The sequence below is a fragment of the Marmota flaviventris genome, chromosome 4, assembly GCF_047511675.1.
Source record: "Marmota flaviventris isolate mMarFla1 chromosome 4, mMarFla1.hap1, whole genome shotgun sequence".
NCBI classification, from domain to species: domain Eukaryota; kingdom Metazoa; phylum Chordata; class Mammalia; order Rodentia; family Sciuridae; genus Marmota; species Marmota flaviventris.
Genome location: NC_092501.1, coordinates 30,209,270 through 30,235,415, shown reverse-complemented (window position 1 = coordinate 30,235,415; position 26,146 = coordinate 30,209,270). Strand labels below are relative to the sequence as shown.

Genomic DNA, 26,146 nt, shown 5'->3' with positions numbered 1-26,146 from the left:
GAGCAATAGCTACAATAAACGGAATATCTGTGTTTCCCAAAAAATTCATGTTGAAATCTAATCCCCAATGTGAGGGTATTTGGAGGTGGGGTGTTTGAGATATGATTAGGTAATGAGGGTAAAGCCCTCAAGAATAGGGACAAGGCTCTTATAAAAGCCCCAAAGAAAACCTTGTCCCTTCTGCCATGCGAGTTACAGGGAAAAGATGGCAGCTATGAACCAGGAAGCAGGGGCTCAACCGAACCAGATCTACCAGCATCCTGATCTTGGACTTCCCAGCCTCCAGAATGTGAGAAATACATTTGTGCTTGTTTTTTTGTTTGTTTTTGTTTTTCCCCTTTGGGATTTTGATTTTGTTTTTAGGCAAGGTCTATGTTGCATAGGCTGGTCTGAAACTCCTGGGCTCAAGCAAGCCTCTTTCCTCAGCCTCCCAAGGAACTGGAACTCCAGAAAGGCCACCATACCTGGCAATTTGGGTTGTTCATAAGCAACCCAGTTTATGGTATTGTTACCATATCTGTGTTTCCCCAAAAATTCATGTGACAGAAACAATTCAACAAGATTTGTCTAAATATCTAGTTTTTTACTATTACTGTAACTCTCAGTCCTTATTTTTAAGCGAGGAAATAGATACTATGTGAGGAACTGTGATCTGTGCAAAGCACTCAGTCACAGGACATCAGGAGGTTCAGCAGCCCAGTGTCTTGCATTTCTTATCTGCTCCCAAGTTCAACTACCCCTGATCTACCCACCCAGCTGAAAAACAAGCCAAAAAGAAATATATATTTATTTATTTATCTATCAGCACTGAGGATTGATCCAAGATGTTCTACCACTGAGCTACACTCCCAGGACTTTTTTTTTTTCTTTTTTTGAGTTAGGGCCTCGCTAAGTTGCTGAGGCTGCCCTAAATTTACAGTCCTCCTGCCTCAGTCTCCTGAGTCACTGGGATTGTAGGCTATGTGCCACCACAATGGTCAGAGGAGTCTTTTTTTTTTAATATTTATTTTTTAGTTATAGTTGGACACATTATACTTGGGACCTTTATTTTATTTATTTATTTTTTTAAAGTGGTGCTAAGGATTGAACCCAGGGCTCTACCACTGAGCCACAACCTCAGCCCAAGAAGAGCCTTTCTTAAATCTGTTCCATAGATTCAGAGGCAACCTCTCTTTTCAAAATAACCCAATGATGTGAACTAAGAGACCAGTCAAAGTCTATGGATATGAAACAAAAGAAATTTAATTTCAGAATATTACATAAATAGAAAAGACAATGCATATGATTGTTTCTTTATAATTACACATACATATATATATAGTAAATAAGAATGAATAAAAAATGGTGAAACTTTCTCTCTTAAGAAACCTTGCTTCGGTTGTTGAGCAGGTTCTTAGTGCATAGACAACCCTTGCTAGGAAGACAGGACCCTGGGGTGAGGGAATGTTTTTCCCAGCAGGTTCTGCTGGTCCCTAAATATGTAAGGGGCATGTTCAATGGCTCTTTGGCTCAGGCTGTGGCCTCACACACTCCGGTTTCCATGGTAACCCAAGCACTGGGGCTATTTGTGTTCCACCTTCTCACTAGCCCTCCTCCATCAAGATCTCAGCATTAGCTGTCTGGAAGGCCAGCTTTCTACAGTTGAGTTTGCCATGGGACTAATTACCACTGGTTCAAGAGTTTGTACACCATAGGAACCCAAATCTGCCCCCAAAGTTTGCAATGTCCTGCTGGTGTCCAATTTTCGATCTAGGTCCTCTCCTTCAGTACAAAAGTTTCAGGGCAGAGGAGGAAAGGGACGATCTCTGCTGGGGAAAGAAGTTCTATGCAGGTGAGAACTCTGAAAGGGGGCCATCAGCTTCCACCCTCTGTGTGGGGCCCTGGAAGGAGCAAGGAAGCAGATAGAGTCTAGAGACCATGGATCCCAAAGATGCCTCCCATGTGGCATGGTCCCGTGGCCAGACTGTGGGGCACAGCCCCGATGACCACAAGTTTCCCAAGAAAGCAGGATTTTAAACCGTGTGCTACCGCAGACTCCTGTGAGGGAAGCTGACCAAAACTCCTGCTCAGGTGGGAAGAATGGCTCTGTTCTGACTCTAGGATCAACTGGCCTCCCTGGAGGTCAACAAAACAGTCACCTATGAAGCATCCAGTGGTCCCCACAGTTCACAGCCTTGTACTGCCTCATTTCCCATAGGGGTCCCCTGGTCATTCTTATCTCTTGGTGGCCATTTCAGGTAAAGAGCTCTCCTTTGTGGAAGGTCAACTGGTTCACTTATGATTCGTTACCTGCTCCTCTTGTTGACACTCAAGCTGAAAGAGGTCTGATTCTCCTTCAACTGCTGCAGTGGAGTTTTTCAAACCAAATCACTATTCCCAGTACAAAAGTCCATTACTGTAAAAGGCTGGAAACTCAGTGCCTGTGGCTCCCGCTAATTCAGCCAGTGGAGCTCCTCCAGCACAGAACTGAATCAAGGAAGCGGTCTGTGTTTTCATGCTTGCACACCCTTGGCACATATACACCACCCCATACTGACATCACGTAAAACCCATGGCAGCTGACCACAGAAAGAAACTTTAAAAGCCACAAGAAGAGACACATCCAAAGAGACTGTTCCAACATGAAAAATAAACACAAACAAAACCGATTTAAAAAACATCTTATAGGTTAAAAAATTAACTAACACTGGCTCAAAAATATCTGCCCACCACATCAGAAGGGAGATAGCAACCTTCCATGGCAATGAGGAAGGGTTTTTTTCTGTTTTCTATAAGATTCCATAGGATCAGAATAGTTACATATTATAAGGTAAAAGGTTATACTGCTTACTCCTCAAATGTGGTTTCCAACTGGATCACAGCTTCTATTAAAAAAAATGGCTATAATACCTTTAAAGTAAGTGAAAGTATAATCAATAAATAAACAAAAAACAGACCCAAATACACATAAACTGTTCCAGGGAACTAGCTATATAAAAGCATGTGCATGTGGTAAACATCTCTCACCATCCTCACGCCAGAACACTACCCTGGGTTACTGATTCCATTTATCCAAATAGCATCTCTTAAGTGTCAACCACCTCTCTTAAACTGAGCACAGAACTAACAGGTGACAAGGAGGTATCTGGTCACTGCTCTGCTCTACCTGATGCCAGACTTATGTTTAAGACTGCCACCCTACTCCAGGATGAAATACACTTAAAGGAATAAAGAAAGGTAGTACAGAATTAATAAAGAACACTACTTTGATTTAGTGATACCAAAAGGAGTCTCTGAGTATCTGGAGTAAGAAACTGTTTTTTCTTAATAAGAGAAAGAAGTAAAGTAACCAGATAATAATATTTTAGATAAATGCAACTTTTAAGAAAAGAATTCAAATAGAAACCTATACAGTTGAATTTGCTAATATTTTTAACAATGACCTAAAACTGCTCCAGAGAAAGGGGCTTTTAAGGGGTTAACACTCCCACGCATCTACTGTCCTTAAGTCTATTAGTCCTAAAGGCCTAATTTTACACTTTCTTCACTATTGCTGTTACAACAGCAAAAGAAACAGTTTAGTATGGAAGAGAGGACCAAGAGTCAGACACAAAGCCAAACTCTGCTGCCTAGAATCATCTTTTGTTTTGGCAATAATGCAGCATTCTCAATCATGTAAAAGTAGGTCAGCAAACCATATTTTGCTGGGCATCTGCTTCCCTACAGTGGCCTGACATGGGTCCAGCACACAGGGTGGGGATAGTTATGTAGCTTAACACAGTCAGGCACACACCTGAACATTCTCACCTGCCACATGCTGTTTGCCACACAGTTAATATTTCATACAAGACTAAAGTCATGTCATTGCTCACCTCAAACATATGTGAACATACACAACCCAAAAGGCAAAAGTTCCAGCCCCATCTCCAAATTTCTCCCCATGGCCCCTTTGATAAGGAGAGGAGAAGTGCAGCATCTGCTCTTGAGGACTGGGGAAAAGCTACAACTGCTTCCAAATAAGAACAGTCTCTTCTTTAAATCCTATAGGCTCTACAGAGACTGCTGCTCACTCCTTTCTTCTGATTCCAACTTGCTCTCAGGAAAATCTAGCTGCACACCTGGTCCCTGGGAAGGTCAACAGGACTCCACCTGCAGCCAGCCAGCCCCTCCTAGGCGCACTCTAGAGCTTCCCACTGCATACAATGATTTAGCACACCTCTAGGAAGCTGTCAGTGACTATTCTTGAGTCACAAGAATTTGGTTCAGAAGTATTCCATTGGCATCAGAGATGTTTTAGGTGAGAGGATGCTGAATGAAGGGGACAACCTCAGCAACTACACAATTATTTTTGCATCACTGAAGACATGGGAAGGAAAGGAAAGAGAGAGAAGGGAGGGAGTGGGGGAGGGAAAACAGTTTAAAATTGAAATCTGTTAAAATACAGTGTTGTTCTGAATTCTGCTTACAATACTGCAGGTCAAACATCCTATAATCTTAGACCCAAGAATAATAAGAAGTTTCCAAAAAAGCTATACATTCCTTGAACACAAATAAGATACTGAGGAATACAGCATCCTGAGTTAAAGAGCTATCCCAAAGCCCAAGCTGAAAAAGACCGAAAGGCTTTTAGGTTATCAAGAGCCCTTTTAGGTAACAAATGCCCCTCCCCTCCAGAAAAAAAAAATGGCTTTTAAGGCAAAGAAATAAACAAACAACAAATAAGTAAATAACAAACAACTATCCCCCAACACTGTCAAACAGAGTAAAACCCCAGTTAAAATAACATCAATCCTCTAGAATTAAAAAAAAAAAAAAAATCACTGATAGTCGAGCACAAATTTCAGGTTTTTTAAAACAGAACCTGCCTAAACACACCACCTGGTTCTGTTCATTTGCTACACTGTATAAGCCAGGTGGCTGGTTAGTGGTTTCCCCATAATATTAAAAAGAGAAAGCAAGGGAGAACAGCTTGCTCCCTCAGGAGGCACAGCTTGCCAGCATCATCCAGTGAGTAGGATTAGAGTGTCAGTCAGGTCACAGTGTTAGTTGGCTTTCTCAATTCAAAATGCAGCAAGCTAGCTGCAAGTCCAGCTTCATTGTGTGCATTAAAAAACAAAAAAGAAACTGGCCCACTAAAGAGAAAATTCTGGGTGGATGACTGGAGATTCTTCAGAGGAATCCTAGGTTGAAGGAAAACAACAGCATTAGACACATGTATAAATATTTCATTTTACAAACATCCCACCCAAAAGCTATGGGAATCTATACTAAACACGTTATACAAACTGAAAGTTAAAGAATTTAATTGAAAACTTGATTCTCTACCAAGTAAACATCACCTGTCTGTTTGACCTAATCCTAGTTCATTAAGTCATCTTAATGGCACTCACATGTACCACTTAGTAGGTACATATTTAGTGCTGGGTGCTGCTCTAAGTTCTTTATGTGCATTTTTCTCATTTCTCCTCAAAACTAACTGCACATGAAACAGTGATCCTGCCATTTTACAGATGAAAGATCTGCAACCTACACCAGTGATTTGTCCTAGGACATACAGCTATTAAGCAGCAAAGCAGGGGACTGGACCCAAGCATTAAATGAATACAGAGCTCAAGCTCTCACACCTCTGCCCCTCTTATTAGTGAGTGTGTGCTGAACACTTAATAGAACAAGGCACTGTCATCATTGCGAAACAGAGAATAACAGAAGACAGAGGCCACAAATACTTAAGTCTGACCCTTGTCTCCCAGAAAAGAAACCAGATAGAAATAAGACAACACATGTAAAGTGAATAACCACAAATCACACTGTTTCCAGTTTAGTAGCATCAGAGTTCAAAGGAAAAAAGTAATTCTATCTGGCTGGGTTAGACAGAGAAGGTTTCAAAGAGGATCTGGGGTTTCAAGCTGAACCTTAAATAACAGGTAAAATTGTGACTACTGAAAAATAACATTATTTTTTAATTCCATTAATAAATACAGGCTAAATCAGTTGTTCCCATTTGGGGGTGACTTTTCCCCCTCAAGAGACATTTAGTAATGTCTGAAGGCATTTTGGTTGTCATAACTAGTATCTAGTGGGTAGAAGCCAGAGATGCTGTTGAACATCATACAATGCACAGGGAAGCCCCACAACAAAAAATTAAGTGACCCAAAATGACAATAGTACCAAGGCTGAGAAACCCTTTGCTAAATAGAAGTCTTTGGGGATTATGTTATTGATGGTGCTAATAAAACTGCATTATCTTCTTCAAAGAACATTTGTTATTTTTATAAACATCAGTACCAAAACAAACAAACTTAGGACTGTGTTCATTGTTATGTTAAAGAAACACATTGCAGGCTCTTGGATCTGCAGACTTGGAGACTAAAACAAAGTTTAGACCTGGAGATGCTGGTTTGAGCATAGTCAACAGAGCACAGAACTGGGCTGGAGAAGCAAACCAAGCTACTAAGAGGAGGAAAAAAAAAACAAGAGGAGAGAAGACAGATTTTTTAAAACAACAAGAGAAGAAGACGAGGGCTAGGAAGATGACAGTAAGCTACTACAGACAAAAGAAAATTAAAGAAAAAAAGAGGAAAACAAGAATAGCTAGCACCATAATAGCAAGAAAGGACAGAGGAAGTGACCAGAGACAGGATAGAGTGATAATGCCTGGCCTGAAGGTCATTCATTTTCTGTGCATCTATATCTTTCTGAACCACTATCATTTTTGAGAATCTAACAAAAACTATAGGTTCTCTCCCCAAGAAAAATGCACACATTAACTTACATAAAAGAGTGCAACAATAATGCCAGGGACTTTATTAGACCCCTTAGGAAGGCCACAGACAACAGGTCAAAAACCCCTGCTCTAAAACTCCTCAAGAAAATAGTAAACTGGCTGATTTGTTAAATTCATTTCTTTCTTTCCAAAATAGAGTTCTCAAGATAGAAAGACTTATTATTTCCTGCTTATCTTCAAAAATGATAGCAACTAAAGTTGTAACAGATACAAAACAACATATCCTTCAAAAATAACTTATACTTGGTTTTGACTCATGGACATACAGATAGAAATATTTAGACATAAATAACTCAAACGCTGTTCTTGCCTCAGTCAGACAGCCCTTGCCCCAAAGTCAGAAGCAAGAAGGAAAGAAACATGAGCTCAGATAATTCATTCAAAGATAAGAAGACTATAGTGAAATCTAATTTTCTAGATAAGAATCCACAAGGATTGGGCTTTTGTTCTCTTCCTACTTCTGATGTCTCAAACAGTAATTATGCTCATGTCTCAGTAGTAAAACAAGCATGTTAAGCTAGAGATCATCTATATATAACCAGGCCAGCTCTCATCTGGTTTTCCTCAGTAACAACTATTACAACTTAGTAATAATAAGGCCTTAATAATTATAATGTACTTCTAAAAATATTATTTCAATTGAGTCTCATGATAAATCTGTCAAGTAGGTCTAACTACAGGATAAATATCCCTTATCCAAAATTCTTGGAACCAGAAGTTTCAGACTTGGGGGATTTTCAGATTTTATCAGTTGAATATCCCTAATCCAAAACTCTAAAAGTCAGAATGCACACTGGGCATGGTGGCACACATCTGTAATCCCAGTAGCTTGGGAGGCTGAGGCAGGAGGATTGCAAGTTCAAAGCCAGCCTCAGCAATTCAGCAAGGCCCTAAGTAACTCAGTGAGACCCTGTCTCTAAAATACAAAAAAGGGCTGGGGATGTGCTTCAGTGTGCTCCAGGACCAAAATAAAAAATAAAAATAAAAGTCAAAATGCTGGGGTTATGGCTCAGGGGTAAGCATGTGTGAAAAACTAACTGGTTTTGAGTCTCAGCACCGCATATAAATAAAATAAAGATCCATCAACAACTAAAAAAAAATTTTTAAAAACTGCTTGGGGATAATTTCAGATTTTGAAGGCTGACTTCAGCTTTCTAAATTTAAATTAAGGATGCTACACCTGTATTATCCTCATTTTCAGAGGAGAAAATTGGAGTTCAGAGAGAATGAGTGGTTTTCCTTGGTCAGAAGAATGAGGACTCAAATAAGGACCAACACAAATCACAGTCTTTCCAGTGAACTACCAACTCTTTCAGAGAAAAGCACAGCAGTTGCCAGAAGAACCTAGAACAATCAGCAGTCTCACCATTAAACAATCCTTTCAGGACTAAACAGCCTCAAAAAACATGTGGTATACAATTTTCAGAGTCCTATAACATCGGACAAGTTTTGCTGATCAAGGCTGACAACTACACAGAAAAGGGACATAACCATTCCATCAGCATGCACCAAGCACTTGTTGTTGGTCTCATGAATCACTCACACTTTTTTTTAAAGTTGCTTAACAAATATTCTTAAGGTAACTTATACATATGTCCTGTCGGTCCAAGCAGGCAGGGACGAGGTAGATCTGTTTGAAGCTCTACCTCTTGGCATCTGGGGCAGTACTGAGTAGCATACCCATCTCATGAAAGAATTCAACACAAGGACCTGGCCTTGTCATTTTTACATTTCACCTATCTCCAAATATACCACCCCTGGGAATTCAAAAACTGCCATTTGACTAAATAGGTACATTCAGCAAGAACAGACAATAAGTACAATTAGTACCTTTTTTCCCCTCTTTCTTTCCCTCAGACCATTTCAATTTTGTTGGAGTCATCATAATAGCTGGAGAGCCAGAAAATACCTGAAACAAGAAAATTTTATGAAGGTTTGAATGTTCTAGTGTCAGTGCTTATAGATATACTTTACTAACAGAATATTTTTTCCCCCAGTTCTGGGGATTTATCACTGAGCCACAGCCCCAGCCCCTTTTTTATTTTGAGATATGTCTCATTAAGTTGTGTAGGGCCTTGCTGAGCTGCTGAGGCTGGCTTTGAACTTGCAAGCCCCCTACCTCAGCCTCCTGAGTGGCTAGAATTACAGGCATGTGCCATCATTCCCAGCTAACAGAGAAATTATTTACATTCAATTTCAATGTGAAGAGTTTTACTGAGACTGATGATTTGCATCTCATTAATCTTAACTGATTTACTGGTAGCTTAATGAAGCAGCCAGGTTGGGGACACCCTGAAGGACTACCCCACAGGTAATGCACAGCCAAGGAGGCCTGGCTCAAATGTTACCTGCCCTGTGGAATCTCTCAACACTTGATTACGGAACTGCTGCACCATATTGGTCACTTAGTGCTTGTGAATAGTTATAGTCTTCTTGAACTTAAAATATGCTTACTGAGAGCTGGGGTTGTAGCTCAGTGGTAGAGTATTTGTCTAGCATGTGTGAGGCACTGGGTTCAATCCTCAGTACCACACAAAAAAATAAGTAAATAAAGTAAAGATCCATTGACAACTAAAAAATATTTTTAAAAAAATATGTTTGCTGAATGATCTTAAAAACTATAGAAAGACAATATCAGCATATGAAAGAATTAATTGAAAAAAAGCATAACTGAATGGCCCAGAGTAACACAGTAAAACAAATGACTGTATATCAATTTTTTTCCAAACATAAGTTTGTCATGGTTGGTGTGTGCCTATAACCCTAGTTATTGAGGAGGCTGAAACAGGACAATTATGAGTTCAAGGCCTGACTCAACAACATAGTGAGATCCAAACAACCAAAGAAAAAGAAGAAGAAAAAAAAAAAAAACAAGCTCTCTACAAATGTGCACATACAGAGAGAAAGTACACAAAATAGCATCTTACTAAGTTTAGGTTCTCTTTGCTGTCTCTCTTCAATTCATCCATAGCCACAGATTCTCGCGAAGAGTACTTGTTTTTTTTTTCTGACATCATCTGATTTCCCAGGACTTTGCGCTGATTTAGGAAAAGAAAATAATTAATTTACAAACATTTATTGTACTATCTTGGCCTTTAAACTACATTTCCTATCATTAAAAAAAAAAAAAAAAACTCATTATTCTGTTAACTTCTTCAAAGATCCTCCCAGGCTCTCTCATAAAAGGGAAACCAAAACATATCAAAACACCTGAAATCATTGCTCTTCTTTAAGTGAACACTTTTCCTCCACATTTAAAAGGGCTGACATTAGAAGAAACTTTATAGTTCACTTAAATCACAGACCACAAGCAAACTGCAGTGTGCCTCTAAAACCATAAAAGAAATGCCTGTTACATACCAGTATAGTTTTCTCCCCAAAGATGTGTTATCTCTAGCAGCTGTCAAGAGTCCCCTCCCCTCCCCATAACAGGATATGGAGACTGGTCTATAGGATTTTGCTTCCTTGTCATCTCCTCACACAGGACTGGAAATTTTGGAGGAATTCTATTAAGAGTTCCTAATAAAGCCACAAGAGAGTACAGTACTTCTTAAGAAGATCACATGACTATACTGATATTCAAAGCACAGCTAAAAGCCCTTTCATCTCTGAACAGCTTGGAAGTTCATGTAACCTACTGTAACAGCTAATGGTGACAATACTATGATCTTTGGATAAAACTTTCCTCTTTTTTCCCATTGGATAATAAATCTGCATTAAAAAAAAAAGAATACATCAAAACTAAAACATCAAACTTTACATTATAAATATCAGCAGCAATATTCAAAACAGTCTGATGTAATAATTTATTTAAATTATTTACATGAGGCATTCTGGAGGAAAAATATCCTAGCCAAAAAGAAAGATCAGGGCTGGGGATATAGCTCAGTTGGTAGAGTGCTTGCCTTGTGTGCACTAGGCCTGGGTTCAATCCCTAGCACCACAAAAACAAACAAACAAACAACAACAAAAAAAAAACCCTCTACAAAAAGAAAGATCAGAGCAGGATTTTTTTGGGGGGGTGCGGCAGGGGTCAGTTATACCTTAAGCTGATGAGAAATGTTTAAATTTATTTTTTAATTTTAAAGAAAACAGGATAGAGCCAGTCAAACTGCAGCCCTTTTGAAAAAGATGCTGGTACACAGACTATATGCTTTGAATGAGGAAGCATGTCCTCTAAACACTGCTGCACTGAGATTAGTTACCTATAGGACAAAACCAATGCCATGGAAAACCAAGTGAAGAACTGAAAAGAACCCAGGTCTTTGGGAACGTATTTTTGTGTACTGGGAATTGAACCCAGGTGTGCTATAGCACTGAGCTACATCCAGGAACAGTGGCACATGCTTATAATCCCAGCAGCTGGAGAGGCTGAAGCAGGAGGATCTCTAGTTCAAAACCAGCCTCAGCAACTTAGTGAGGCCCTAAGCAACTCAATGAGACCCTGCCTCTAAATAAAAATACTTTTTTAAAAAATTTATCTTTTAGTTTTAGGTGGACACAATATCTTTATTTTATTTTTATGTGGTGCTGAAGATCAAACCCAGTGCCCTATAAAAATACTTTAAAAAGGGATGTGGCTCAGTGGTAAAATCCCTGGGTTAAATCCTGGATACAAAAAAAAAAAAAAAAAAAAAAAAAAAATTTCTTCATTTATAACAAACACTCTGGCTCTCTAATTTATAAAAATTTGTTAACACTATGTTTTAAATGTTTTATCCTGATAGAATTATAAGCTCTTTATAAAGTTCTAAATTCTCTTATAGTAAAGAAGTGGGCAGCTGCTAAGAGAATACTATATTTACATTTCCAGCAACAATTAGCAATGCACCTAAAGCTAACTCACAAAGATAGAAAACTACAGCATCTAACTTCAGTCAAAGAAACATGGTGGTATGAAGTACATTCAGTGTTGTCCAACCATTAACCCACCATTCACAACTTTTTCATCCTCTTGAACAGAAATTCTATATCATTAATGACTACACACATTCCCTCATCCCCAGCCCTATTATGTATTTTATTTAGAGACAGGGTCTCACTCAGTTGCTTAGCACCTTGCTTTTGCTAAGGCTGACTTTAAACTCTTGATCCTCCTGCCTCAGACTTCCAAGCTGCTGGGATTACAAGCACGCACCATTGCACCTGGCTATGAAGCTGGTTTTTGCTGTTGAGTTATAGATGTTTGTTATATATTTGGGATATTAACTCCTAACCAGGTATATAATTTACAAATATTGTCTCCCATTCCATGGGTTAACTTTACACTCTACTGAAAGCAAACTTTGACATCAAGAAGGCCCAATATACCAGAAGCTGCTGGCCCCAGCAGATCAGCATTAAAAGTGAATTCTATACTTTTACAAATTGTAACAAGAATCAAAATTAGGGTTAAAACCGGCACAGTAGCACATGCCTGCAATCCCAGCAGCTTTGGAGGCTGAAGCAGGAGGATCATGAGTTCAAAACCAGACCTGGCAATGGTGATGCACTAAGCAAATCAGTGAGATCCTGTCTCCAAATAAAATACAAAATAGGACTGGGGATGTGGCTCAGTGGTCGAGTGCTCCTGAGTTTAATCCCCAGTACCACTCTCCCTACTGCCCCCAACAACAACAACAACAAAAAACTAGGGTTAAATCAGTCTGTAACTGCTAATCACTGCAGCTTAAAGGGGGAAAAAATTACAAGTTTTGTTGTTTTTTGATGTTACTAAGGATTGAACCCAGGGGTGTTTACCACCAGGAAACATCCCCTGCCCTTTTTTAAATTTTTTTGTCTTGAGACAGTATCTCCCTTAGTTGCCCAGGCTGGCCTTGAATTTTCAATCCTCTTGCCTCAGCCTAAGTAGCTGAGATTACAGGCATGCACCATCATGCCCACCACAGGGATTTTTTTAAATATATATTTTTTAATTGTTGATGGACTTTTATTTTATTCATTTATTTATATGTGGTGCTGAGAATTGAGCCCACTGCCTCACACATCTGAGGCAAATGCTCTACCCCTGAGCCACAACCCGAGCCCGAAGTATGCATTTTTTTTTTTAAAGAGAGAGAATTTTTTTTAATATTTATTTTTCAGTTTTCAGTAGAACAACATCTTTATTTTATTTTTTTATGTGGTGCTGAGGATCGAACCCAGCGCCCCGTGCATGCCAGGTGAGCACATTACCGCTTGAGCCACATCCCCAGCCCCCAAGGTATGCATTTTTTAAAACATAAACTTGAAGTTATAATCAAAGGGTTCCTTAATGTTACTGAATTTTTTATATCTTAATAATGTTAAAACAATTTTTAAAAGAAAAATAGGCTGGGAGTGATGGCACGCTGATATGATTCCAATGGCTCAGGAGGCTGAGGCTGGATGATTCCAAGTTGGAGGCCCTCCTCAGCAACCCTGTCTCAAAATGAAAAATATAAAAAGGGCTTGGTGTGGTGGCACATACCTATAATCCCAGTGATTTAGGAGATGAAGATCTCAAGTTTGAGGCCAGCCTGGGCAATTTGGCAAGACCCTCAGCAACTTAGAAAGATCCTGTCTCAAAAGTTAAAAAAACAAAAAGAACTGGGGATGATAGCCCCTGGAAAGGAGGAAGTAAAGAAGACAGAACACAAAATACCTCTCAAGTTAACCTGAACCTTGCCTTAGTTTATGCATGGAAATTTGAACCCCATATCCAAGTTATCTACTGCCACCTTATGGCAATATTTTTCAACTACAAGTCCAGATCATCTGTGAAGACTTGTCAACTGAATCTGCAAATAAGGTCATGGCAGCAAAAGCACAGAAATATATTTTACATTCATTCTAAAAGTAAGATTTTTAGTAAATTTGATACAAGGAAAGAGAATACAACAACAGTAAAAAAAAAAAAAAAAAGTTTACCAAAATTTGAGGTAATAAAAATTCACTAGCCTAATAGAAATCCATTTTTTCTAACAATGTCCCCAATCTCTCAACTTCCTCACTGTCTCCATGGGTTTATCAAATTGAATAAAGAAGTGTACTATAAAGCAGGTCAGAAAGCAAAAGAGACCATCCACATTGCTCAGGAATGAGAACTCTGTCCTCAGCCCCAGAAGAGAAGGAAGAACCTTTATTTCTTTTGCACCAGAGAACCCCATCTCTGATTTAAAACACAGCAAAATGTTTTGAAAAATAAAAGCCTTTCCAAATCCTACCTTTACCCCTTATAAATTAATCCATTAAAGGAGTCCAAGGACTAAAGAAACCTATTTATGCGTAAGAAAAAGTCAGACTGTTATAGTTCCTCACAATCATTACTGAAAAAGACAGCACAGCATACCTACCTTAATAAGCCCACTGAAGGAGCGGGAACGGGCTCTCTTCTGTACCCGGGGAGTGGAAGGTTCTCGCCCTGGTGTCTGAGTCAAAGACTGCTTTTGAAACTAAAAGAAAATACAGAGAACATTTTATTAATATTCTCCTAGTGTAAATACCCCAAAACTCCAGGAATAAATGAGTCTGCATGTATACATCAGCAAATTACAAAGGCAGAAACGGTGGCCCGGAATGCAGCGCATTAATAGAAATAGAATGGGTAAGGCCCTAGATGTGAACGGCCCTGGGTTCCATCCCCAGCACACAAAAAACAAAAGCAGAAATAATATTTCCAAAAAGAAGTAAAAATATAGGGCTGGGATTATGACTCAGCGGTAGAGCGCTCGCCTAGCATGGGCGGGACCTGGGTTCTATCCTCAGCACCACATAAAAATAAAGGCATTGTATTATGTCCATCTACACCTAAAAAAAAATATATTAAAAAAAAAGAAATGAAAATATATTAAGTTACTCTGAGTAGTACTATTTTTCCTATTCCTTGAATGTGGAATTATAATCCCTATATTTTTTAAAATATTTTTTTAGTTGTCAATGGATCTTTTATTTTATTTATTCATATGTGGTGCTGAGGATCGAATCCAGGGCCTCACACATGCCAGGCAAGCGCTCTACCACAACTCCAGCCCCTATTACCCCTATTTTACAGATAAGGACATTGAGACTTGGAGAGCTTATGGAATTCTCCCAAGAGCTCCTGCTAATAAATAACAATTTTTTTTTTGCATAAAACATTTTAACATAGTTATTGGCACAACCTAAAGCAGTCCTCAATTTAACATAAGTTGCATACTGAATTTTTTAAGTTATTAAACATCAAAGAATAACAGATCACAACACAAACTTCCAATTCTATGAACATGAGTTCTTTGTATGGAGGAATCTAAGGTGGAAAAAGGGAAGACATGAGACACTGTATAGTCTTAATGTTTTAATATAGTGCCTAACTGAAGAATTTACTCTTCTGCCCTTTCTAACTAAACTTTTTACAATTCTCAATTGTAAACTTGTATGTTTTTATCAGTTCAGCTTCTGGAGGTTTAAAAAGTGACTGTTTTATATATGGGTACTAAGAAGTTTTCAAAATTAATTATCTCAGAAAACAAAAATTTAGTTACCTCTAGTTATCTAGTAAGGATTCTTCCTGAAAATACTGGAACCCATGAAAACCCATCATTTCTGATAAATGTTGGCAAAGGTACAATAAAATGGTTATCATTATTGTACATCCAGTGAAAAGCATTAATTGATAAAATGTTCTGGGAAGCTCTTTAGCAAGGAGTATTCAGATCCTTTTAAAAATGCATATTATGGGGTCTGGGGCTATAGCTCAGTGGTAGAACACTTGCCTTGCAAGTGTGAGGCACTGGGTTCAATCCTCAGCACCATATAAAAATAAATAAATAAAGATACATCTATAACTAAAAAAATATACATATTTCTTAAAACATGCATATTATGGGCTGGGGTTGTGGCTCAGCAGTAGAACGCTTGCCTATCATGTGCAAGGCCCTGGGTTCAATCCTCAGCACCACATAAAAATAAATAAATAAATAAAATACAAGTATTGTGTCCAACTACAATTAAAAATAAATATTTTTTAAAAATGCATATTATGAAGTATGTACTACTTACAAGGTGTTCTTATCAGAAAAGAACTGGATTGGAATCAGATCAAACCCCCAGAAATAAATCTAACTACCACTTTATAGTAAATATAGAGGACTGTTGGATATATTATATAATACCATAGGGATGCAATCAGTAAAATCCAGACTCTGGGGAATAAACAATTTGGTTTCTTCCACAAATGAAATTCAAATAAAGAGAAATGGAGAATGTGTATGCATGTGTAAACATGTATTAATGCAAAGGGGTACCCTAGATTAGATCCTTACAACAGAAAAAGGGCATTAATAAAAAGACTGATAAAATCTGAATAAAGACTACAGTGTTAACAAAAATGTGGTACATTAAATGTTAGTTTCCTAGTTTGATAATATGGAACTGGGTGAAAAGTATGTGGACACTCTATTAACTTTGTAACTTTTCTCTAAATCTAAAATTATTTCAGATTTAAAAGTTTATTCAAACAAATACTGACATTTTTTTTCAGGGGGAAAAAAGAGGGAAGGGACATATATCAGTCAAAACTAATAATGCTGCACATCCTTTGGTCATACTTTTTCAAGGAAATGATACACAATGAAATACTTATGAAAAAAAAATTTATAAACTAAAAAACAATCTAATTTCCCCAATATGTCCAATAGTAGGCAAACTGTCCATAAATTAGGTTACATACGATGTATTATGCAAACACTTCAAATGTTCATAACCTTTCAATGGACATAGAAAATGTCTGTGATATAAAGTTAAAGGAAAAGGGTAGAATATAAAACTAAATATATATTAAGTAACAAAGAAATGTAAAATATATATTCAGGAAGAAAAACTCTAGAAAGAAATACTCCAAAATGGTTATCTCTGGATATGATAGGTTCCTTTTATTTTTTCCTTTATATTCTTATAGAGGTTTTGATGTTTCTACAGTGAGCATATTATTTTTAATAATCATAGAGAAAAAATATATAGTAAAATGATTTTTTTTTCAAAAAGGTATGGGAGTATCTAAAATGAATGGAAGGAGTTTGCAAGCATTTATGAAAATGTGCTTATGCTCAGTTTGGTGAAAAAAAAGAGAGATTAAAAAAAAAGTTTATCACATGATCATAACTATATAAAAATATACCATAGGAAAAAGTCTAAAAGAAGTGTTCAAAATATAAACACTGGTGGAATGAGTGATTTTTTTTTTTACCCTTCTCTATAACTTCCTATTTTTCTAAGAACAGCAAAAATAATGTCTTTTCCTATGTACTGTCTTTAACTGTCAGTACTCTTGAGAGAATCTATTACATCTATATGAAACTACTACTATTTTAATTTCTATGGAAAATTAAGTCACTAGATGGCATTGAATCTGCAACAATACTCATCCAATACCCTGAAAAATCCAGTCATAGACAATTTACTAAATCTCAAAAAGAGTGACCAAAAACTTAAATATCTTTATCAAGCTGGGCAAAGTGGTGCATGCCTGTAAACCCAGCAGCTCAGGAGGCCAAGGCAGGAGGATGGCGAGTTCAAAGCAAGTCTCAGCAACTTAGCGAGGCATTTAGCAATTCAGCAAGACCCTTTCTCTAAATAAATATATAAAAAAAAGGAGGGAGATGTGGCTTAGTAAGCACCCCTAGGTTCAAGCCTCAGTGCCAAAAAACAAAAAGATCTTTATCAATTGTTAATAATAGCTCCATTCAACATTTTCTAAATACTTGTTTATACCTGGCTCTATACTTGAGATCAGGAATAAAATAAATATATAAAAACTGACTCTTCCTCCAAGGTCCTAGAAGTTAAGAGGCTGACTCCTGTAGCTTGGATTTGAAATATCCCCCAAAGGTCCATGTGTTAAAGCCTTGGTCCCCAGCCAGTTGTGCTACTGGGAGGTGGTAAAACCTTTAAGAGTTAGGGCCTAGTAGGAGTCTTAGATCACTGGGGGTGTGACCTCCAAGGGAATTGTGGAGTCACGACCCCTTCTCTTTATTTAGCTTCCCCTCCATGGGCAAACAGTTTTGCCACATGTGCCCTGCCATGATGTCCTGCCTCACCACTGACCCAAAAGCAACAGGGCCACTAGTTACAGGCTGAAACCTCCAAAACTGTCAGTTGATATGTCAGGAATTTGCTATATTACAGCAAACTAACAAACTGACCCCAACTGTTCAGTTAAAATTCAAGAGAGACTGAGACAAACACATTTCCTCAGAAAGAAAGTAGCCAAGTAGTCAGGATTTACTCAAACTATGCTTTGAGTGCTGAAAGTAGCAAATGGAAGACCTAATTTTGCTCCCATAGCTCCAAAATAAACAAAGATAACACTAGATTCCTACCTTCTAGAATCAGCCTAGGACCTTGGTTTATAGTGTTTTTCTAACTACAAACAATTCTATTGTTGAGAGTTACCATTTATACTGTGCCATTCTATGTACATTATCTCTAATCTTTACAACCATGAAACACGGACATTACTATTACCATTTTGCAAACAAACAAACAAACAACAACAAAAAAAAAAACTGAGATTCAGAAAGTCAAATTATTTGCCAGAAAAATTTGTTAAGAGTTTAAACTTTGGAATATTATATTTTAATTGCTGGCTCTAAGAAAACTTGGCACATGACCAAAAGTAGAGACACTCTGAATCCTCCTATTTAACTGCAGAAATCCAAGGGCCTTTATTTCTTTCTCTAGTAGGGCCAAAGCTTGTCTCAAAAAGAGTCAAAACTTAAATGAGATTCTTTAACAATATTGCCTAGTGATTCCACAAATGTGATCATGTTCCTAAAACCCCTCACTATTCCCCTGTCCTTGGGCACCTGTCTAATAAGCTGTTTCTTCTTTGCAGATTCTGGCATACTGTGAACGTGCTGGAAGAGCTCTCTCAGCGCCTCTTCTGTTCGCTGCTGGGTCTCCTCCTGATGAGAGCTGCAATCTACCCGGTTCCGTTTCTGAGATTTTGCCAGCTGAAAGGACTTAGCATGGCATGAAGCTGTCAGATCAAGGTCATCCTAAAGGAAATTCAAAAGGTAAGTGAATTAATATATCCTTCCAGCTTTGTTGTTGGATTCCCACAAAAACCTAGAACATAATAAAGGGAAAGTGGAAATATCATCTATTTTTATACTCAGGAACAAGAAAAATCTTAACACAATTATCAGATAAGGGACCTATTAATAAAGGTTATATTAATCATCCTCCTATAACCTGTCAGAGAACCTAATATATTTAGAATATTACCACCAAGAATTATCAATTTTTTTTCCTATTCTTTTTCTTTTTTCTGTTTTGGTATTGAACCCAGAGGCACATTACCACTGATTCACATCTCAAGCTCTTTCTATTTTTTATTTTGAGATATTGTCTCAGTAAATTGCTTAGGGCCTTGCTTAGTTGCTGAGGCTGGCCACAATCTTTCGATCCTCCTGCCTGAGCCTCCAGAGCCACTTGGATTACAGATGTACGCCACCAAGCCCATCAAAAGTTCAATTTTCAAAGCATATTTTCATTTCAAGTCATCCTTACTGCTATCATATAAGGCAAGCAGGCAGAGTACCATCATTCTCATTAGAAAAAATAGATTAAGCTATAAGTGTGAAGTTATCCAGATACTAAAGTGACAGTCCCACCCTGGAGCATAAGGGCATTCTTTCATGGCTGGTGCTCTTTCCCAAACGTGACAATTTAATGTGACAACTGTGTGGCATCAGTAAAGGAATGAAAACAACAACTCTTTAAGAAAAACTACACACCAATTACACTACTTGAAATCAAATACTGTTTTCCTGGTCACGCCAATATTTGCTCCATGAGTAGGACAATCAAGTGCAGAAAATAATAGCATATGATGACATCTTTAAGTTTTTAACCAAGAAAGACCAATTAAAATTCATAAAAAAGTGCTTGTGGCCAGAGTGGCACATATCTATAATCCCAGCAACTCAGGAGACTGAGGCAGGAGGATCACAAGTTCAAGACCAGCCTCAATAACTTAGCAAGACTCTCTCTCAAAATAAAAAATAAAAAGGGCTGGGGATATAGCTCAGTAGCAGAGCACCCCTGGGTTCAATTCCCAGTACCATACACATATACACTCAAAAAAAGTGATTATGAAGTTTTTTTTTAACTTTCCACTATTAGAGCTAAATAATCATATGTGATCTTCTATCAATAAGCACCACACATTTCCCTAAATTCATGTGCTATCAAGTCTTTTAGCCATTTGATAGAATAGAGTTTTATCATGCCATTGATCCTGAATAAGAACAAATTACAGGGCTGGGGTTGTGGCTCAGTGGTGGAGTGCTCGCCTAGCATGCATGAGGCACTGGGTTCAATCCTCAGCACAACATAAAAATAAAATTAAGATATTGTGTCCACTTAAAACTAAAAAAAAAAATTTAAAAAATAAAAGAACAAATTACATAAAACTGTGCTATTGCTACTAAAAAGTATTTAATACATTTGTTATTTACAGATTGTTTATGTCATGTGCTATAAAAATGCATATTGGTTTTATGAAAAAACTTTAAACATACAGTCTACATCATCACCCTTGTTTAGAGGATACCTTTTCATCCACCAGTGGAGGACATCTGATAGCAGGCAAGAACACTGCCCATAGGGACATTTCTATTTCAATTTGTAACTTTCCACTCAATCATTCTCCTTGTGATGAAATGACTAAATAACTTTTTTTTTTTTAAGAGAGAGAGAGAGAGAGAGAGAGGGATAGAGAGAGAGAGAATTTTAATATTTATTTTTTAGTTCTCGACGGACACAACATCCTTGTTTGTATGTGGTGCTGAGGATCGAACCTGGGCCGCACGCATGCCAAGCGAGCACGCTACCGCTTGAGCCACATCCCCAGCCCAATGACTAAATAACTTTAAGCTATGACATTAAAATAATATTTTTATTTTGCATAGCTTTACTTTAATTTCATGCTTTAAAAAAAAAAAACAACTCCACTAATCTTAACTCTGAAGAGCAGTTTCCTATCTTACCTTTGATGCATGGGTTCTGGAGCCCAAATAGTGTAATCTTGCACATTCCCGAATGTAAGCAGGAGCCTGGGAAGAAGACAAAAGAATACCAGGACCAAGAGATTAGTAGGACCTAAAATTCTTTCAAGTCCACAAAAAGACAATGGTTCTCAAAATTATCTGTTAGATGACTTTGGAAAGGCCAAAGATGGCACAAAATGCCTTATTCCGCAGCTTCCTTTCTCTTGCAACTGAAGAGACCCCTCAGTAAAATTGATGGGGAAACTATGAAAAGACACTGATGCAGTTGTTGCTGTTTTAAAAATCAAATATGGCAAGAATACACTCAAGTGAGCCAGAAACAAACATATAAACATTTATAAAAAATGCTTATATTTGACCAAAAAAAAAAAAAATCTCCCAAATCCTGACAAATTGCAAGTGGTCTCTGGATCACATTTTGGAATCATGTATAGAAAATACCATTCAGGATTACTACAGAATAGAATTCTGTAACAAATACCCTGTTTACACTCCAGGTAGAAGTGTTTTATTACAACCACTATTTTATTAAATGTAAACTAATATAATCACTATAGAGAAGAATACTACAATATCTAATAAAATTACATTTGCATTTACCCATTGTCCCAGAATCTCACTTCTGAGAATCTATCCTGAAGATGTAACTCCAGAAACATAAAGATTAATCAAATGGGAAATGGGGTCATGGCTCAGGGGTAGAGCATTCGCCCAGCATGTGCAAGGCTGTGAGTTCGATCCTAAGCACCACATAAAAATAAATAAATATTATAAAAGTATTGTGTCCAAATACAACTAAAAAATAAAACATTAAAATAAAAGATTAACTGAATGATTGGACACACGTAGGGTCTGGCAGCACACCCCTGGACTCCCATAGACTGTAGTGGCTGAGTCAGGAGGATCAAAAGTTCCAGGCCAGCCTCAGCAACTTAGGAGAGACCCTGTCTCAAAATAAAAAGGGTAGGAATGCATTCACTGGTAGCTGCTTGCCTAGCATATGTGAGGACCTGAGTTTAATCCCCAAAACTGAAACAACAACAACAGAAAGATTAGATACAACCTAAATGTTCATTAATAGTTGGTGAACTTTCATAAATCCATATAATGTGCTACTATGCAGTCATTAAATAAGAAAAGAGACAGAGAAGATAGAAAAAGAGAGAGAAGAATGAAAAGAAAAGGAAGAGAAAAAAGGGAGGGAGACAAGCTGAATGGCTTTATGAAGCATATGGAGGAATTTCCAGGATCTACTGAATGAGAAAAGGCACAGAACAATATATGTGTAAGAAAGAAGGGGAAATAAGAACATAAACATGTATGTACATTTACTTTGTTTTTACAAAAAGAAACAGTAAGGCTGGGTGCAATGGTGCACACCTGAAATCCCAGGGAGGCTGAGGCAGGGGGATCACCAGTTCAAAGCCAGCCTTAGCAACATAAAGGCCCTCAGTAACTCAGTGAGACCCTGTCTCTAAATAAAATACAAATAGGACTGGGGGATGTGTCTCAGCGGTCGAGTGTCCCTGAGTTCAATCGCTGGTACCACAAAAAAAACAGAAATAGTAGGAAAATAAACCAGAAAATAATGAAGATGGTTAGAGAAAGGACTGCAATTTCTCGTTTTTTGTTTTTTGCTTTTTGGGGTTTTTTTGGTAGTTGTGACTTTTGAACCATGTAAATATACTACAGGTTCAAAAAGTGAAATTAAATCTATAAGGAGGGGCTGGGGTTGTGGCTCAGCAGTAGAGTGCTTGCCTCATATATGTGAAGCACTGGGTTGCTTATAAAGGCCATCAATGCCCAAATTTGGAACAAAATTATCAAAATGAATAAATGAAACTGACCAACACCATGAATACATAAAAATCCATGAGTCTCTAATGACAGTTATTTAAAAAGGAGAAAACATCTTCTCCAAAAAATAAAGTCATATATTATGGGTTAAATAACAGAATTAGAAAATCAATCTTTTGTAATACCTAACGTAATCACAGATCCTAGGCAGGATTATCAACAAATGCTAAAACCAATATATATTAGAGATTTACCTTATAAGTTATTCACTATTTGGGAAGGAGAAAATGTCCCTTTATAATGAAGAGATCTGGCCGATAACAAAATTATCACAGTGAGACAATCTAACATCATGTGTCTCCTAATGTACTGCAATATGATATATATAAACACCACCTACAACTTGAATCTAATCAAGATTCTAGATCTAACTTATAGTTTATAGGAAACATTTGAAAATAGAGGAAGAAGTTAAGTGACTTTGAGAAAATAAGACAAAGTTAGAATGTAATAAAATGTATAAGACAGTTGATTTGAACATTTCAAATCAATGACATGAAGAAAAAGCATAATGATTGTTACAGATTAAAAGTGACATAAAAATCAAAAGTAATATATAAACCTTGATTAGTTTACATTGGAAAAAAAAAAAACAGCTGTGAAAGCGAGGCACAGAGGCTAAGTTAGGAGGATCACGTAAGCACAGGAGTTAGAAGTCAGCCTGTGCAACACAGTGAGAGCTTATCTCAAAAAAAAAAAAACAACAGTTAAGGACAAGTGCAATGGCACATACCTATAATCCCAGTGGCTCAGGAGGCTAAGGCAGGAGGATCACAAATTCAAAGCCAGCCTCAGCAACTAAACGAGGCTCTAAGCAACTCAGTGAGACCCTGTCTCTAATATTTAAAAAAAAAAAAATGCTGGAGATGTGGCTCAGTAGTTAAGTGCCCATGAGTTCAATCCTTGGTACCAAAAGCAAAAGACAAAAATAGTTAAGGACTAGGGTTGTAGCTCAGTGTTAGAGCACTTACCTAGCACAGACTGAGGCACTGGGTTTGATCCTCAGCACCACATAAAAATGAATTAATTAAAGAGCTGGGGCTGTGGCTCAGTGGTAGAGCGCTTGCCTAGCATGTGTGAGGCACTGGGTTCGATTCTCAGCACCACATATAAACAAATAAATAAATAAAGGTCCATTAATAAAAATAAATAAATTAAATAAAAATACCATGTCCAGCTACAACTAAAAATATTTTTTAAAAAAAAGTTAAAAGAACAGATTGGGGTTGTGACTCAGCAGTAGAGTGCTCACCTAGCATGGGCAAGGCCCTGGATTCGATCCTCAGCACCACATAAAAATTAATTAATTAATTAACAATATTGTAGCCAACTACAACTAAAAAATATTTTTTAAAAAAGTTAAAAGAAAAAAAACCCTTAAGACGATCAATTTTATGTTTTATATAGAGGTTGAGCATCTTAATCTGAAAAGTCAAAATCCAAAATGCTACAAAAATCTGAAACTTTTTGAGTAATGACATGATAATACAAGGGAAATTCTATACTTGGCCTTGTGTTATGTTTCAATCAAAACACAGGTGCTTTAAAGACATTGCATAAAATTACCTCCAGATTATATGTATAAGGTATATATGAAATATAAATGAATTTCATATTTAAATTTTAGTCCCATCTCCAACATATCTCATTCTGTATTTGCAAATATTCCAAAATCCAAAACCCTTCTAGTCCCAAGCATTTCACATAAAGGATACTCAACATATATTTTACCACAATTTTTAAAAATTAGCATTAAACACAAAAAGAAGCTGAGTGTGGTGGCACACAGCTATAATCCAAGCTCCTCAGCAGGCTGAGGCAGAAGAAGCCCAAGTTAGAGGCTTAACTTGTCCCTGCCTTAAAATAAAGTATAAAAAGGGTTGGGGGTATAGCTCTGTAAAAGAAGAGAAGAAAAAGAAGAAAGAACAAGAACAATAAGAAGAAAATTCTGACACATGCTATAACATAATAAACTTTGAAAACATTATACTACTTGAAATAAAACAATCACAGACAAATATTGTATGATTCCACTTACATAAAGTACTTTAAAAAGTCAAATTCAGAGATAAAGTAGAATGGTGGTTGACAGGGCTAAGGGGAGAGAGAATGAGGAGTTATTGTTTAATGAGTATTGAGTTCCAATTTTGCAAGATAAAGAGTGCTGAATCTCTAATGATATTCATTTAAAAAGGAGGAAACATATTCTCCAAAATGATGGTTGCACAACAATGTGAATATACGTAATGCCAAAGAACTGTACACTTAACAACAGTTAAAATGAGCTGGATGTGGTGGCCTAGGCCTAAAGTCTTAGCTACTCAGGAGTACGCTTCAACACAGAAGACCAGCCTGAGCAACACAGTGAGACTCCACCTCAAAAATAAATAAATAAATGTTGGTGCATTCCTGTAATCCCAGAAATTTGGGAAGCTAAGGCAGAAGGATCACAAGTTTGAGGCCAGCCTCAGCAACTTAGCAAGGCCCTAAGCAACTTAGTGAGACCCTGTCTCAAAAAATAAAAAGGACTGGGAAATGTGTAGCTCAGTGGTAAATGCCCCTGGGTTAAATCCCCAGTACCAAAAAATAATAATAAAAAGAAGAATGTTAAGATGATAAGTATTTTACCATAAGAAAAAAGGAATCAGAACCGGATGATCTTAGAAATTCTTGGCTTCTCCAGATGGCAAAAGATACAAAAAATTAAGAGATTCACTATCGAGTAGGTATATTCTAAAGACCAAGCATGTGACTATGCAATCTTTTGCTAAAACCTTAGAAACATGAAAAGGTCAGGGTATTCAGTCACACAAAGGGCTCTTTCAAGAGAGGAAGAGTGTGCCTCCCAGACCCTCTCAATGAACCAGAGGGCCTTTAGGAAGCTTAAAGGGATTGTCCCTCGGCCTTAGCAGCAGGAGACCAAGGTAGAGGATTTATCTTCAAAAGATTTGTATATGTGGCTTTTGTCTAACAGAATGAACCCCATTGCAATCCACAGAAGACCCACAAAGTTCTTGAGAAAATTATGTTGGCAGAAACACTGCCTGTTTGGACTGAAAGGGACAAAGAGTACAAAATGAAAGGGGGCTGTCAGACCCTCAAAATCCCACTGGCAGGAAGCAGGCAGGATAAAACTGCACAGCTGCCAGCATGTGCTGCCTTTCAGGAAAAAAAGCAGGATGATTCCAAGGGTGGAGCCAATTACCCCAGGACTGGAACCTCTGGGCCTCCCATTCCTCCCACCTGGGAGGGTTTTCCATTGTCCACTCTGGCTTACAGTGCCAGTCAGGACTCTTCTCTTCCAGGAGCCCACTTTTTCTTTTTTATCTAAGATTCAACTTTGCTCCATCTTCCTTGTCCTATTACCAACCAAATGCCATCCCTTACCTACCTTAAAAAGTTTCTGGGAGTGTTTGATCATAAAAGCCATCCCATTATTTAACTTCGTGATATTTTCCTGAAGGTCATTTGCAGTGACCTGTTCAGAGGAAAAGAGAACAAAGGGTATTAACAGCTG

General features: G+C 37.6%; 1 protein-coding gene across 1 annotated transcript in view; it reads right to left on the bottom strand.

Moving 5' to 3' along the window:
* Nucleotides 1–1,224: 1,224 nt before the first annotated feature.
* Nucleotides 1,225–26,146, bottom strand: part of Arhgap19 (Rho GTPase activating protein 19) — a 49,507-nt gene continuing 24,585 nt past the window's right edge. The window contains exons 6-12 of the mRNA XM_071611043.1: nucleotides 26,021–26,107; nucleotides 20,752–20,817; nucleotides 18,565–18,756; nucleotides 14,077–14,175; nucleotides 9,691–9,801; nucleotides 8,594–8,672; nucleotides 1,225–5,159 (exon numbers count right to left, since the gene is read on the bottom strand). Coding sequence (XP_071467144.1) covers nucleotides 5,149–5,159; nucleotides 8,594–8,672; nucleotides 9,691–9,801; nucleotides 14,077–14,175; nucleotides 18,565–18,756; nucleotides 20,752–20,817; nucleotides 26,021–26,107 — 645 coding nt within the window. The 3' untranslated portion in view covers nucleotides 1,225–5,148. The remainder of the gene's footprint in view (nucleotides 5,160–8,593; nucleotides 8,673–9,690; nucleotides 9,802–14,076; nucleotides 14,176–18,564; nucleotides 18,757–20,751; nucleotides 20,818–26,020; nucleotides 26,108–26,146) is intronic.